Raw genomic sequence first — 17,148 nt, 5'->3', positions numbered from 1 at the left:
GTAATACTTGACCTTCACCTAAACACCACCCCCCCAACTTTCAATTGTGCCCTTCATACAGCAATTAATGTCCCTGTTTCATTCCCAGAATCCTTCACTATCGAGATGCCAATACCCTTGCTGGGTCTGGACCCTCCGCAGATCACAACGAGAGTGATTTCAACTTTTCTTGATTCACTCCACTTTCAAGACTATCCACTCACATTCCCTGTTGTACCAAATTGCATCCTACTATATTCAGTTGCCCCCATGACTGTACATCTATCCAGTATAACCAGGCCAGTCTCCAAAATTGAACTACGCAAGGCCTCAAGGATGCCTTGGTCCTGGTTTATGTACGACCCACCACTTTGACTGACCATAGCCCAATCCCCGAACAGACTTTGCATATCTCTGACATGATGTATCCCCTGAAAGGAGATGCCCTGACTGACGAACCACAAGCCCTGGACTTATTTTGCTCAACTTCCAGGACTGACCATAGCCTAATTCCCAGACTGAAATGACACTGAGCCCCAGAGTTGAATTGAACCAACTGCCTGACTGTGACCAATGCCTCCAAACTAGAAATAGTCCAGCTTTTGGACTGACTGCAGCAGTGCCCCTGACTCTGGAGTTCATCTTCACACCACAATCCATGCCTCCCCTTTCCTGTTCACACAGGAAATGTATTTATGCACATGCACTGTATTTGCCATAGATGCTGCAGGGGCATACACCACTCTGATGTTTACATAGCACCATGCTTTTCAGCAACATATACCACCTCCCCTTTCCTGTTGACACTTCACTGTTCCCTACAGCCACAAGCTGCTCTCTTGCCTTGAGCGCAAAGTAGTTGCCTGAGACACGACCTGCTGTCTGATCCTTTACTATAAGCAGTCTTTCTGAAGCAGAAGCTGATGAAGTTCTCCACTTGAACCCCACGATGGGCAAGGGTCACCTCTGATCTTGGTCCCCATGGTCATGCCTGCTGCATGTGTAGAGTTTACAGCAAACTAAGGTAACAAGCATTGACAACATTTCGCTAGAGACAGCCAAAGAAAAGAACTCACCCAGACTAGAGAACAAAGACCAAGTCAACAGATACACACTTGCTATGTGCGGCCAAGCTCCTGAAGTGTCAATAATCACAATTGGACAGAAGTTAATATTGGAAAGGTGAAGTTAATTCCAGTAAGTTTTTAGTTCAGATATGTAAATACCTGCAAATATGTGAGAAATTGACTTGACTGAAAGTTCAAAGGAGGACTTAACTGCTAATGTTTATCTCAGGAATAAGAATCCGGTTTTGTGCTCTCATCCAATGAAGCCATCCACCCGTTATTTTTCTTGCTACCTCATGGGGCAAAAAAAAATCAAGTCCTAAGACCTTTGTCCTCACTTTTCAATTCATGTTTTTTCTCCTTTCTAGCTCTGAAATCAGATTCACTCACGTGTCCCTGAACAAAAATGAACAGTTTTCCAACACCATCTTGCACTCATTTTTTCCTACAATCTCATCAGCTATTTTTTTGACTACTGTACACAGGCCTGACCCTCCTCCCTTTTCCCTCAGCTATTGGCCACTCAGCAATTGAACACAATGCAAAGTGCACTGTCTGTGTAGATTGCCTTTGAAATGACAACTTAAAAATAAACAACAGAATATATATTCATTAATGGTTTCAATTGTTTAAATCAGAAATTAAAAAAAGACTTTCACTACATCCCAACACACTGTTAATATACAGAACGTTTGCTTTGGTAAAATCAAATCCCAGAACACTACATAGATGTCTGTTTTGAATTTGAAATAAAAATACTTTTGCCAGAAATGTATTCATCGCACAAACAATGTTACATTGGACTCACTCAAATATATTTTGAAAGACTGAAAATCAAGTACAAATGTATGACTCATTTTAGTTTTCAAGTGCATCCTATATTTCCAAATAGTTCAGAACAGACTGAGACACCATCTGTCATTTTCTCCATAACAACATTTTTTTGGAAATCTTAATCATCCTAGATGTCTGGATATAAACATTAATTGTAAATGGTGCAAACATTAATTTCACTTACAGCAGTACATATATCAGGTCATGCTGTTACTTCCTGTAAAGCAATAGAGTCTTTCTTTTAAATACTCTCTGCAGTTTTTTGTACTGAAAATAAAAGAAGAAATTATGGAGGCAAATTTGATCTTTATGTTAGTATGTCAAAGGAATGTTGTGAACTTTTGACATTTTCAAGCTGTGCAAATTGAACTTTCTGCTTTTGGACAGACATGGCCATTAAAGCAGTGGAATTGAAATACTTGAATATGTGTTTTTCCCTTGGGAGAAAATATTACAAATTGTAGCATTTTAGCCATTGAACCATGGTAGAAAATCAAAGATGAATCTATTTTTGTATCATAAACTATCAACAATCCTGATCCATATCATGACTTGAAATTTCTAGTTCTACCACCTAGTCATTGGGCATTACTGGGCACGGTGCTGGAAAGCTGGTTGAATGTGCTCTGTGCAGAATGCTTTCCTTCTCCACCCTTCGTTCCTGTCACATAAGATTCAGCCATCTATTTGCATGCAGCACAGATCAATTCAAGTGATATTTAAATCAGGGAATCACAGAATAGAATTTTAAGTAGCAAGAGAGAAGAGGGGGAGAGTTGGAGTTCAGGTTTGAAGCTCCTAAAAGTGGGATGGGATTCTACCTATTTTAACCCTGGTGACTTTTTAGGTGAGTGCAAAAAACCCTTGGAGCTGTAAGGTAAGAAATAAAGATATTTAAATCTCCAATCATCTCAGGGCTATGTGGAACTCACCAGGCTCAATCAGATGAGAGCACAATGGGAATTGTTTATTCACTGAAAATTGAGGAAGCCTTCAAGAGTGAAATAGAACGTGAGAAATTGCTGCTCACAGTACTTCTACTGAGAATGTATTCCCACTGCTTAATAGCTGATTTCTAACTTCTTGGAAGTCAGTTAACTCACCTGACCACAGACACATGATCTGCACTTAACTGCTGCCAGCCTTCACTTTTGTAGCTTTATACCTGATAACTGATGTTCAGCGAGAGGAGCTGCAAGGTCAACACTAATGGCACCAGAATGAAACCAGAAGCAGCATCAGCTGCATTCTCCTCAGCTACCTGCAGCCGTAAAAGACAGAGGTGAACCATTAAAGTGGCTGCTCACCTCAGCACAGGAGGTCCAGCCCCATCTCTGCCTCTCACAAGAGTTCTATATTCTTTCCTTCTGCATGGAAAGAAAGCTTGAAGTTGTGATTGTGGGAAATGTGTGGAGATAGGAAAGGATTGCATTTGTGGAGGGTGGCTGTGAGACATAGATGTCAGGCAGCACAAAAGTGAAGCTAAGTGTCTGTGTGGACAATCAGATGGGAATTTAAGCTGGTATCTAGAGAGAGAGGAATGAGTGGAGTTGCAAGGTTAATTAATCTGAAGGCCACTGTGCAGGAAAATGCTGTGAATGTCAAAGGTATTCAGCTTGACACCTATTGGGTCATTCACCATTGCTGCCCTCCTGAGGTCCTTGAACTTCTCGGTTTGAGGAATCACACTCCAACCACTCATTTCTAAACCCCCGTTGAAAAGAACTGACAGTATTTTCATTAATATTAAGTGGATTTTGTGTTAGTAACATCACTGAACATTTTTGGCAGTCTGAACTTCACTGTTTCAACTGCAAACCACTAGTATTGTATCAGCAGCCTGTACAATAAGCCATGACACAATTCCATAGTTGATTGGGTCATACTAATACAAATGACAATCATCAAAGTTCCTGGAATGACAATACAGATTTAACAACTGGAACATCAACTAAATCTTTTTCTCTTCTCTTAAAATGATTGTTTGTAAGATGACTATTTTAAGTTAAATTATGTTATTGGTTTGCCTTTTGTCAGCGTAGTTACTTTACTTACAATAGTATCATTAAAAATTGTTGCAAACTCAGATGTGCAGGTTTATACCATTTGCAGCATAATCTTCATGAGAGGTGGGGATTAAAGAATTGTATATTAATAGTTTGAGTTAATAACTAGCCAGTTGTCATTTGAAACCAATTATACATGCAATCAACAACAATTAAAACAAACTGTATTTATATAGGATTTTTACACAAAGGAGCCCTTTGATATGCTGTTTCATGTGGAGTACATTTGACTGGCATCAAATAGCTGGTTTATTTAAGCCAGTGGTTCTTGACGTTCTTTTTGGCTGAAGCACCCCTATTTAAATGGATTACTAATAATGCACTCTCCTGTCTGAATAGTAGTCTTTTACAATATCATTTCCATATCATAATATGCAGAAAATGAGTATTTTGGTATTTTGAAAAGGAAAATTATTTACTTACACATATCACACAGATGGGTGTGAACATCTATTATTCTGAGATATTTGGCAATTGCATTTGTAAACCCTTCCATATAAAAGTCATAGTTTCTTGTTTCTCAGAGGAAAGTGCAAGAATTTCAAAAATATGATTCCTCAGTGGGCTTGTAATAATTTCACATACTTAAAAACAGATTTTGATTTACTCAGTTTCAATAAAGCAGTGGCATGCCAGAGAAATGGGATGCCAGCTGAAGGATGATTTGAGACTAAAAACAAAGTTGCTAGAAAAGCTCAGCAGGTCTGGCAGCATCTGTGAAGGAAAAAAACAGAGTTAACGTTTCGGGTCTGGTGACCCTTCCTCAAATGATTTGAGACTAATTTGATAGTTGATGCATCTCAAGATATGATACTGCACCAATTCAAGAAACTTAAATTCCATTAACATTTACAGAGTCATTCCATATGTATTTTGACCAAAAAGCAGTGCAGTTAAGCAGTGGTAAGTGTTCCTATCTAACTTTTTAATAGTCAGTCTTAGGATTTGAGTGATCACTAATTATCCTTGAGTATACGGTGATGAACCATCTACTTGAACTGCTGCACTTCTATATGGTTTTGGTGCATCACAGTGATGCAAGAGAGAGAGTCCCTGAATAAAGGCAAAATACTGTGGATGCTAGAAATCTGAAACAAATACAGAGAATGCTGGAGAAATTCAGTAGGTCTGGCAGCTTCTGTGGACAGAGAAACAGAGCTAGTATTTGAGTCCGGTATGACTTCTTCAGAACAGAGTTCTATGCCTCCGCCCCATTGACAGTGAGGAAATAATAACATTCCAGGTCAGGATTGTGTGTGTTTCAGAGGGGATCTTGCAGGTAGAAGTCACTGGTTAGGAAGATACTGTCAAAGGAGGCTTAGCAGTTGCTGTAGCACATCTTATAGATCATACAGGCAGCTTGCCAGTGGTAGAGGGAGTGAACGTTTAAACTGGTGGATGAGGGCGCCAATCAAGCATGCTGTTCTGTTCTCAATTATGTCAATCTTCCTAAGCAAGAACAGCTGTTGGAACTGCACTTATACAAGCAAATGGAAGGATTCCATCACACACTAGACATTTGCCATGTAGATTGTGGGCAAACTTGGAAGAGTCAGGAGCTGGGTTACTCAGTGCAAAATTCCCTATATCTGACTTTCTGTTGTAATTACAAGGCTGGTCGAGGTCGGTTTCTGACCATTGCTAACTTCCAGGACATTGATGGTGGTTTTAGTGATGACAATGCTATTGGATGTTGAGAGAGAATGGTCAGATTATCTCTTTTTGGAGATGGTCATTGCCTGGCACTTATCTGGTGAAAATGTCACTTGCAGCCATCCAGTTCTTACTGCATATGTTTACAGACTACTTCAGCATCTGAGAAGTCACAAAGTCTGCTGAACATGGTACCAATCTCATGTCTTCTGACCTTGATAGAGGAAAGGCCATTGATGAAATTGCTGAAGATAATTATGCTTAGGATTCTGCCATGAGGAACTCTTGCAGAAATGGCTTGGGGCTGAAATTGGCTTCCAACAACCACGGCCATCTTTCTTTTGTCTTATGACTCCAAATTATGAATAATTTCCTCCCAAATTGCCATCAATTTCAATTTTACTAGGGCTCCTGATGCCAACTTGGTCAAATGCTTCAATGATGTAAAGGACAACCACTGTTATTTCATGCAATGCAGAGTGATACCAACAGCGCAGGTTCAATTCCTGTATTGGCTGAGCTTACCATGAAGATCCCTCCTTCTAAACCTCTCTTCTTGCCTGAGGCATTGTGACCCTCACGTTAAACCATCATCAATCATCTCTCTCTAATAAAAGAGTAAGACTATGGCAAGTTTACCTTTGAACTTACCTTTTCTATTCTTTTGTCTATATTTAGGCCAAGGCTTTAACGAGGCTAGAGACAAGTGCCCTGGCAGAACCACAGCTAAGCAGCTTATGCTGAGTAAATGTCAATTGTTAGAACTGTTGACAGCATATTGCAACACTTTGCTGATTTTGAGAGTAGTCTAACGCAGCAGTAATTGGTCAGGTTCAATTTGTCCTGTATTTTGTGGACAGGACATATATTAGCAATTTTGCACTTTGTCAGGTAGACAGCAGTTTTGTAGCTGTATTGAAATAGTTTGACTAAGGACACGGCTTGTTCCGTGCACAAATCTTCAAAAGAACCAGATTGGCTTTTTTTTTTTTAACAATCAGCAATGGATTTCAAAGTCATAACAATTTTATTGCATTCAAATACCGCCATCTGCCGTGACAAGATTTCAACCTGGGTCCCCAGAACATTATCTGAATTTCTGGATTAAAAGTCTAGTTAACACTGCAAGGCAATCACCTGCCTCAAATAATTTTGCTGCTGCTGGTGATGGTCAGAGCATCTCAAGGAAGCCCTTTCACATTATATCACAGAGTCTGAAAAGTTTCTACAGACATTTTGGTATCCATGGACTTCCATTTGAAAATTACTGAACTGAGTTTGTCATTTTAACAATGTTTTAGATTGTATGGAGTTAGCTTTTGTTGGCTTTTCTACCTTTCTTCTTCAGCAACTCTTGCAAGAGTCCATTAGAAGTGCTCAGGAAAAGGATAGCACTTGGACCAACCTAGTTCAATGAGGAGTATAGAAGAATATGTCGGGAGCAGCACCAGCCTATGATAAATAGGATACCATCCTTGTAAAGCTACAGCACTAGACCATATGCATGCTAATACAAAACAGTGGTTAGGTGAAGTACAAATCTTCAATCAGGAAATCTTAGTTTGCTCTTTTGGCTTCTGCCCATTTCTAATAATATGCAAGATACAGGAAGTCACTACATTGTGGGTCCTGCTCTGCACACCATTACAGGACAAATGTAAGATTGGACAATAGTTCATGTGATCAGATGAGTGATACTTCCTACAGAAGAGCCCATCAATGGTTGTGTGGTGAGGTCCAGGCAAGGGACATAACCTGAACATTGATTATCTTTATAAACAAAATCAATTTAAGTTTAGTCCGCTTAGCCAAAGAGCTCAGAGGAGAACTGCAGAGAACACAGATCCTTTTGCTAGCTGGATGAGGATTATTAGGATTCACCCATAGTGACAATGGGTACTTATCAACCTCACAGGAAGTAGGTATCATCTCACTGACCACACAAAATTTCTTAAGATCAAGACTGAAGGAAATCATCAGTCCCAATCCAATGTAGCTCCTTTAATTACTACTACAAGGGTCCCGATTTACAAGCATCCAACTTACAAACACAATGCCATATGGGGGATGTAATTTTAAAGATCTGATATATACAAATGTTTTCTGTACCTATAAATGGCTATATTTCCTGCATTATGCTCTGACTTGCGTACAAATCGACTTGTGAATGAACTCAAGAATGGACCTGTTCACAACCCAGGGACTGCCTGTATGTATTATAGTTGGTGTATGTTATCTTGGGGCAGTGTTCTTGTTAGAAATCAGTCATGTGACACTTGTGAGCGTTCAGCCAGTGCTCATGGACTTGTTTAGACTTGTTTGAGCTCTTACAGAGCTTTGCGCAGCTTTGGAATAAACCTCCCCATTGGGTTGCACATGCGAAGAGTTTGTATATTGTTAGTTCTGCCTGGGGCCTGGTAACTGCCTAGTACAGAATAATTATGACATACAGATTTCCAAGTCTAGTATGCCTGCAGTTTTACAAGTATAAAAGCTTGATTTTATCATGAATAACATTGTGATAAGCTATTTAAGATAGAAATATTAATATTTTATTTCCACTAACTCCGATTGGATTGAGTAAAAAGTAATAATTATTGTATTTTCAATACACTATTACTAAAACATAATTTTCTTTTCTAACTTCCAGTTGTTTTCTGCTGGAAAAATTGCAGGAACTCAAATTGCTCATTTGAAATCCAAGTACATTCTATTGCTTGAAGCTTTAAAAAGGTACAGCGTTTAGTGATATTTGTTAATTATTGGTTGTTGTATTGGTAATCAGTTTTTGTTGAAAATATGTGTGTCCTTGGGGTAATTATTTTATGGTATCCTAAATTCATCAGCATCAAATGTTTTAATTAGAAATGTTATTTGGATTTGATTTTTTCTCAGGCAACTCCACTAATTTTTTTCTGAGGGTATCAAAGTGAGATAGGTACTTCCTTCTGCTGCTGACTCATTATGAATCTTGGGAATTGAGCTATTTAATTGAGTAGATTGGGTGCCCTGCCTCATTGTAAACATGGAAGTCAGAGCCATAATGTGCCATTCCAGAAGAGGGTTCCTGAGATCCAAACCACTACACCCCAAACCACTAAGGAAAGAAATATATCCCTTTCGTCTCATAAAATAGGAAATAATCTGGGTTTTCACCAGAGTATCCCTCTGTTGGTTACATGAAACAGAAAATCAGTCAATTTCCAGCCATCCAAGATCAATTTATGATGGTAATCATGTTTTCCTGAATTCAGAATTGATCACCTATTGCATATATCAATTTGATCTGGGTTGAGTATTTTGAGTGGTATTGTTGCCTCTCAACACATCTCAGTGGAGATAAGAAGCACTGAATCCCCCTGGCTTGTCCCAGTTTTCTCTGGCAGTAACATTAGCAACATAAATCATTCTCTAATGCCCAATCTGACAGGTTTATGTGACACATTAACAATTCATTTACTATATCATGAAGGCTGACAACTAAGAAAGCGTACTGGCACACACCCACATCGCTGAATTGTCACAGATGCAGGGCATCATAGAGTGCACACACTTGGACACATATGCTTCTACTGGGCAACAGCAAATCAAACAAGCCTGGTCATAGTTTTCTGGAAGTAATTATGACAAATTCATAATGCACAATTCTCAATAAATCCTCTGTTTCACCCAGAACATGGTAGGCTGGCTGCTGGGAGAGAAAGGCTATGCCCTCATCAATGTCAGGAACACAACTACAGATGCAGCGTGCTGATTTAATGAGATACGTGCATTAACTTAAGCCCTGATTGAGCAAACCGGTGGCTTCTTGAAACAACAGTTACAGACTGGACAGATCAGGAATGGTCTTTCACTGTAGCCCACAGCAAATTCAATATTCATAATCATTTGTGGTACACACACAATTCCTCCAGAAGAGAATTTTTGAGCTTATGCATGCTTACCACTGTAAAACTTTAAAAATAATTTCTTTAACAATTAGTCTTGCGAGGAAATTTCTGCGCAGATTCTCCTGATTGGCCTCTAGAACTTTGATACATGATTAATAGAAACCACATTTACACGTCCAAATTAGGTTTCTCTTGATCGCTGCTGAAGTTACACCCATCAAACAAGGTAATCCCCAATGATAATCCAGGTGTATTTCCAGGTGTACACATTCTAAATTTTTATGTCAAGATTCAAGACTTTTATGTGTTGATGTGACATGGTGAGATCCAACCAAGTCTCCTGAATCAATCAGCATGGCTCTAGGCAAACAGTACAGTCCACAAGTTAGGTTCGTTTCTGGAAATTAGTTAAGAAAACATCAGAATTTACAGTTTGTCATCTGATAAACAGAGACCAAGGAGACTTCAAACACAGACATTAAGTTTACTCATTATGCAAGACTTCTTGCACACTTATTGTTGTGTGCCATTTATTTTGACTAACCTTTCCCCCGTAGTGCCAATTACTGGATTTTTAAATTAGCAGCTGGTGTATTATCATTTGTATTTCAATTAATACCATTTCCATTCAGAAATCTGAAATATTCTGTGCAACTTCCCAGATAGTTAACTAAACCCTGTAGTTTGTCTTTGTTTATGCTTTTCTAAATTATTTCTGTAATATAATTTAAGTAATTGGCTTATAACTGTAGTGATGTAATAGCCTTATAACTGGAAGAACTTATTTATATTTTCAGGACGCAGGAGTCTGAGGTCAAGTTATTACAGGATGCTAAGTTCTATACTGCTGAATTGGAGCGCCAAAGGCAAGAGTTGGAAAAAGGTGATCAATTTCCTGAGAGTTACGATACAGAGGTCAACAAACTAAGACAGCAGCTGCTTCATTGTCAGAATGAATTGAACCAGACTGAAGAGCGTATTTCTCAACAGAAACACAGAACTATATAGTAAGAAGCCATATTATCTGCATCATTTTATTTTGTGGCATTATGATTTTGCTGCATCACATGTAGTACAGTCTTCCACATAAAATATTGATAAATAATGTATATACAATAAAACGTTTACAATTATGTTAAGATCTGTAAACATAGAGATAGACTGGGATTAATCACATTTTTGGATTAGAGGGAATTACACTATTATGACCTATCAATCAGATTGTTGCAGAAAACTAAAAATTGGCATTATCTGTTTATTGTGAAGAACTTTTACATTATCGAAACAGTAAGACTTGTGACATTTTGGAAACAGCTTGTACTTTCTGGGCCAGAGAGCATGAACAAGAAAATATAAGTAATGTCTGTGGAAGTACACAATCAATGTATTGCACATGTCAATCTGGTTACTATCAGGCAGTAAATGACAAAATAACTTCACAAACACTGTTCTTTGTTGAAATAAAAATGCAAGAAAGTTTGTTGATTTACAGGGCAGAGGCATAAAGAGCGAAATTTATCCAAGATTCTACATGACAGTATTCACTCCTTTTGAATATCAAAGAACATAAAGCAATTTCTTATCCACGTGAGGTGCTACTTTTATTGTTGTAAACACCTGAACTCCTAAATGTTTCTATCCTGATACATCACCCAGTCTTCCTCCATTCTTAGCATGATTATGTTCAAGGAATTCTTTAGACCAGGTTTATTAGCGTAAGTAATATTTTTCTTTTATTTATTACCATATCTCACTTGTGACTCAATTCAAGATTTACCTCCTCATGTATTTAACTAATTCGTATTCACTGATGCAAAGAGTCATAGAGGACTTCAGCACAGAAAAAGGCCCTTCGGTCTCTTGAGTATGCACCGATCAAAAATAACAGCTAACTATTCTAATTCCATTTTCCAGCACTTGGCCCCCATAGCCTTGTGTTAAACACTTATTAAATGTTATGAAGGTTTCTGCCTCTGTCATCCTTACAGGCAGTGAGTTCTATGTTTACACCATCCTCTGGATGCATAAAAAATGTCCTCTTATCCCCTCAAAATCTCCTCCCACTTATCTCTGGTCATTGATCCCTCCACTAAGAGGAAAGGTTTCTTCCTGTCTACCCCATCTTTGCATCTCAATTTTATAAATCTCAATCATGCCTCTTCTCAGTCTCCTGTGCTCCAAGGAAAACAACCCCAATCTATCCAACCTATCTTCAGATCTAAAATTCTTTAGCCCAGGCAACATCCTACATCACTTCTGTACCCTCTGTAGTGCAGATCTATCCCTCCTATAATGCTGATTCCAAAACTGCACCCAATACTCTAGCTGTGGCCTCATCATCGTTTTATGCAGTTCCAGCATAGCCTCCCAGTTCTTAAACTCTATGCCTTAGCTAATAAAGGTGTCACAAATCTCTTCTTAACCATTTTACCTACCTGTCTTGCTACCTTAAGGGATCAGTGGACATACACACCAAAATCCATCTGATTCTGGATGATTCCCAGGGTCCGATCGTTCTATATTCCCTTGCCTTCTTTGTATTTCCCAAGTGCATCACCTCACACTTATCTAGATTGAATTCAGTTTTCCACTGATCAGCCCATTTGACCAGTCCATCTATATCCTCCTGTAATCTAAGACTATCCTCCTCACTATTTACTAGACCATTAATTGTCATGTTATCTTCAAACTTACTGATCAACCCTCCTACATTCAAGTCTAAATCATTTAAATAAATCACAAACAACAAAGGCCCCAACACTGATCCTTATGGGACTGCACTGGGCATAGTCGCAGAGACACGCCTCGACCATCACCTTCTGCTTCCTGCCATTCAGCCAGTTCTGGAGTCAGTCAGCCCTTGGATCCCAGGGTCTGTTACCCTCACTATCAGTCTCATATGCAGGACTTTATTAGAAGCATTGCTGAAATCTACTCAAGTTGGTCAGACATGACCTCCCCTTAAAAAAAACACATTGACTGTTCTTGATTAATCCTTGCCTCTCCAAGTACAGATTAATTCTGTCCCTCAGAATTGTTTCCAATAGTTTCCCCACTACTGAGGTTAGACTGACTGGCCTGTAGTTTCTCGATTCATCCATTCCTCCCTTCTTAAATAACTGTATAACATTGGCTATCCTCCAATCTTCTGGCACCTGTCCTGTGGCCAGAAAGGAATTGAAAATTATTGCCAGTGTCCCTTCTTACTAACTCCCTTACCTCACTCCACAGCCTGAGATATATTCCATCTGGCCATGGATATCTATCTACTTTGAAGCTTGTTAAACCACTTAAAATCTCCTCTCTGTCCATGCTAATTTCTTTAATTATATCACAATCCTTCAATCTGATTTCTATACCCACATCATCCTTCTCACTAGTGAGTGCCAACACAAACTATTAATTTAGAACCTTACCTACGTCCTGCTGCTCCACGCACAAGTTACCACTGTGGATCTTAATGGTCTCTACTCGTTCCTTAGTCATCCTTTGCTATTAATGTACTTGTTCATTGTGTCCACCAATATCTGTTTACTCTCTAATAACTAATTATTCTGTCTTCTCAGGGGTCCTAACCTCCATTTAATTCTCTTTATTGATAAATTGCATATACTCCCAAATTTCTTTCTTTATTCCTCTTGCAGTGATAGAATATCAGCTCATTGCCCGTGCAGAAAATTCTGCCAATTTTATTGTGGTTTTTTTCCCAGTAACATTAAACTAGGCAACAAATCAGCAAGTAAGACTCTTTCAAGAACTAACGTGCATAAGAGTAAACAAAGGGGAATTTCTTCTAACTGCACAGAACACATTTGTTAAAAAGTATAATAAATGGTCAAGGGAAGGTCAAAGAATTGGATTGCTTTCAAACTACATATTCGGTCAATACTCAACTTTTTAAATGTTCCATGCTTGTTGGCAGCAAATGTTATGACTTGGATTGTAAAATGATTTAGTTCCTAGTGAATAGATACAAATGTCTGAAATAATAAACGATTATAGATGATGGTGTCCAAATGGCAAAGACAGTGTGTAACTGAATCATAAGTTGAACATTTAACATATACGGAAAGGAAGAGCACAATGGGCATCATGACAAATCTGCACATTCAATAAGAGCAGTGAAAGCTAGCCTGGTGTTTGTGCCTGAGTTGATTTTGAAAGTGTACAATGCTATCTTTGCGGTGTATCAACACTCACCAACAAAGAGAAAGGAATATTTGGTAGGTGTGATGCCATTTAAAAGTAGCATGTGCCTTTTAAAAGGGCAGGGTGCCCTTTGTAAATTTTTCTTTGGGTAAGATGGCACCTAGAAAATGTTCCAGAGGGTCACTTCAATTTTCAGAAATCATTCTGGAATCTTTGAGGAAGAGGCGAACAAGAGGAGGAAATACTTTTTTCGGACTGTTTCTAGGACCTTTGGGCAATACAGCAAGAAATTTAATGATTTGGCTAAAACTGTTAAGGTAAGACTTCAACCCATATCTCCCTCACTCTCTGCTCATTCTTGTAACCTCAATACTGACAAGGTTTTCCTCACCTACATCACCTCACTTTCCTAAAATCAAAACAATACATTTTAACTGAACTTCCTTCTGCTGCCTCTTGTACATGTTGCACTTTCTGCTGTCTTCAAAAATATCTCCCTCATCTTCCCTGCATTCCCTTCACCATCCACACTACTCTCCTATGATGAACATACCTTCACAGCCTTCCAGCTGCTGACACAAATAAATTACATTTTTTATGATGGGCAAGCTTGTATCCCATACCATAGAACTGATGAGGAAAGGAGAGGCATCATCTCATAAGATTCTGTGCCAATGTAACAGACTACAATGAAGATAGTAGCCAGAAAGCCTGTCACAAGTGTTGCAACTGATAATGCCAGAGAATGCATTCTGCAGATCACTTATTCTCTTTCCTTTCTTCTCCTCTGTTCACTGAACTGTCACCCTCACACACAATGCATTTCAAAGCCTTCAACTGCACCCATTTATCGCTACTATCTTTATCATTAACTGTTAATCCTTTACTCTCTTATCTTTCTAGGTCCAGTCAACGTCAAGGACCCAGTCAAAGGAGAGATTGAAGAGGTTCACCTAAAACCTCCATAATTATGAAGTGCTTTGAGAAGTTAGTCATGGCTCATATCAACTCTAGCCTCCCAACTTGCCTTGATCCACTGCAATTCACCTGCCATTGTAACAGGTTCACGGCAGATGCCAATTCCCTGGCCCTACACTTATCCCTGGAACAACTGGATAACAAGGATACCTACACCAAGCTCCTACTTATTGACTACAGTTTCACCTTCAACACCATAATTCCAACCAGACTAATCTGCTCCGCCCTCTGTAATTGGATCCTCAACTTCCTGATCCACAGAATGCAATCAGTAAGAATAGGCAACAACACTTCCTCCATGACTATCCTCAACGCTGGCTGCGTAATCATCCGCTTACTATACTCCCTGCATACTCATAACTGAGTGACCAAATTTCATCCTTACTCCATCTACAAAATGGCTGATGACACCACCATTGTAGACCAGATCTCAAACAATGACGAAACAGAATACAGGAAAGAGATAGAGTGCTTAGTGGTGTGGTGTAAAAATAACAATCTCTCCCTCGACATCAGCAAAATGAAAGAGCTGGTAATTGACTTCAGGAAGCAAGGTGGAAGGCACACCCCAACTACATCAATGGAGCTGAGGTGGGGATGGTCGACAGTGTCAAGTTCCTAGGAATGACATTCACCAACAATCTCTCCTGATCCACCCACATTGATGCAATGGTTGAGAAAGCTCAACAATATCTCTACTTCCTCAGGAGGCTAAGAAATTCATCATGTCTATAAAGATTTTTACCAATTTTTATAGATGCACCGTAGAAAATATTGTATAGAGATGCATCATGGTTTGATATGGCACCTGTTCTGCTAGGACTGTAAGAAACTACAGAGTTGTGAATACAGCCCACCCTATCATGCAAGCCAACCTTCTGTCCATTGACACCATCTATACTTCTCGCTGCCTGAACATTTAGTTTTCTTACCTGTTTCGGTTAATTTCCTCTTACTAGGTTTAGTACAAGTTAAATGTGGCTACATTTTAGACCATGTTCATCTGTGCTTGTAATTGGATATGGAAGATAATTTGTGTGCACATACTAAAGGCATACAGGGTCGTACATTTACAAAAGCCATTTGATTTTCTAATTTCCGCCTTGCCCAGGAAATCCTGTAGTCACAGGCTCCAACCCAGAAAATTTGAGATAGCAAGAACTGCAAATGCTGGAATCAGAGGTAACAAAGTGTGCAGCTGGTAGAACGCAGCTGGTAGAACACAGCAGGCCAGGCAGCATCAGAAGAACAGGAAAACTGATGTTTCAGGTCAGGACCCTTCTTCAGAAATTAAGGGTCCCGAACTGAAACGCCAACTTTCCTGTTCCTCTGATGCTGCCTGGCCTGCTGTGGTTCTCCAGCTCCACACTTCATTAACCCAAAAAATCTCTCCACTTTGCCAAAGCGTTAATAACTGCTTTGTTATTCAGTGTTGAATAGATTAGATATAGAAGATTGAGTGCTTAAAGAGTGGCATAAACCTGTTGGGTTGTGCTGAAAACATTATGTTATACTAATAGTTAGTCAGACTGTCCTTTGTATCCATTTTCATAGGAGTATAAGGGACTTAAAAATGAGTATGGCTATTGATGTATAAATGGGAACCAAGCAACATTCATTGATCTCACATATTGCAACCATCTTGCTCTTCTTAAAGGCCTGCTGCTCCTCTTAAAAGAGGAGGTGCTGCTAGTTGTCTGAAAAGACACTGGCTGTATGTCAGAGTTGCACATGTGAAGTCCCATGGAAGTCAGAGGACTCCTAAGTTCATGGATGCTGCATTGGATGCCATAATCATGGATGTTGACAGAAGGATAGAGGCTATTGTGCCATGGAGGGGAGCGAGGAAAGACTCAAGAACTACCTTCCAAAGGAAAACAGTCTGGCCAGGAGGACTTGTCGGGTTGGCACAAGAGGCTTAATTACCTCATTCTGGTGGTCAATGTCAATGAATGCATCATCTAAGGATATCATACCCATACCCAAACTCTTACATTACTTAATGCACCTCGCACCATCACTCATCCATTAGCAGCACTCACTTTGGAACAGAACTCACTTTTAACATCCAGAAATTCCATCTCACCCTCACACATATTCGACTGAGGAAAGCACATCAACTAAAGATAATGAAACTGTAGGCCCCATATCTTTTCCAGCCTTTGTATGACAGGCTACCAAATCATTTGTGCTTCCTCTGAGCATGTACCATCAATCCTTGTCAAATCCAAGAACTCGCCACAATACCTCAAGTCTCTGCAATGTACATCTAGAAATTTTGCAATAGCAGCTTAAATCACCTTCCCTGTAAGTTTGGTGCCTGACCCTTAAGGGTGGCAGGGTGACACAGTAGTTAGCACTACTGCCTCACAACACCAGGGACCTGGTTTTGATTATGATCTAGACAATTGGGAAGCTGCTAGTGCATATTTGGTATGCCTGTGCAAATCCATGCAAATGCTCTTCCCAACATTAGGCACTGCACTTCATGTGGTTGCACACCCAAATCTGACCTCACTAGCATCAGTGGTA

General features: G+C 39.4%; 1 protein-coding gene across 1 annotated transcript in view; it reads left to right on the top strand.

Moving 5' to 3' along the window:
* The window catches only part of ccdc146 (coiled-coil domain containing 146), a 140,197-nt gene that overhangs the window by 39,589 nt on the left and 83,460 nt on the right, over window positions 1–17,148 (top strand). Inside the window, exons 4-5 of the mRNA XM_048610438.1 lie at window positions 8,250–8,332; window positions 10,287–10,496. Of these exons, the coding sequence (XP_048466395.1) occupies window positions 8,250–8,332; window positions 10,287–10,496 (293 nt within the window). The remainder of the gene's footprint in view (window positions 1–8,249; window positions 8,333–10,286; window positions 10,497–17,148) is intronic.

The sequence above is a fragment of the Rhincodon typus genome, chromosome 22 (assembly GCF_021869965.1).
Source record: "Rhincodon typus isolate 14 chromosome 22, sRhiTyp1.1, whole genome shotgun sequence".
Taxonomy (NCBI): domain Eukaryota; kingdom Metazoa; phylum Chordata; class Chondrichthyes; order Orectolobiformes; family Rhincodontidae; genus Rhincodon; species Rhincodon typus.
The sequence above is the reverse complement of the archived record's forward strand: the minus strand, read 5'-3'. Positions and strand labels throughout refer to the sequence as shown.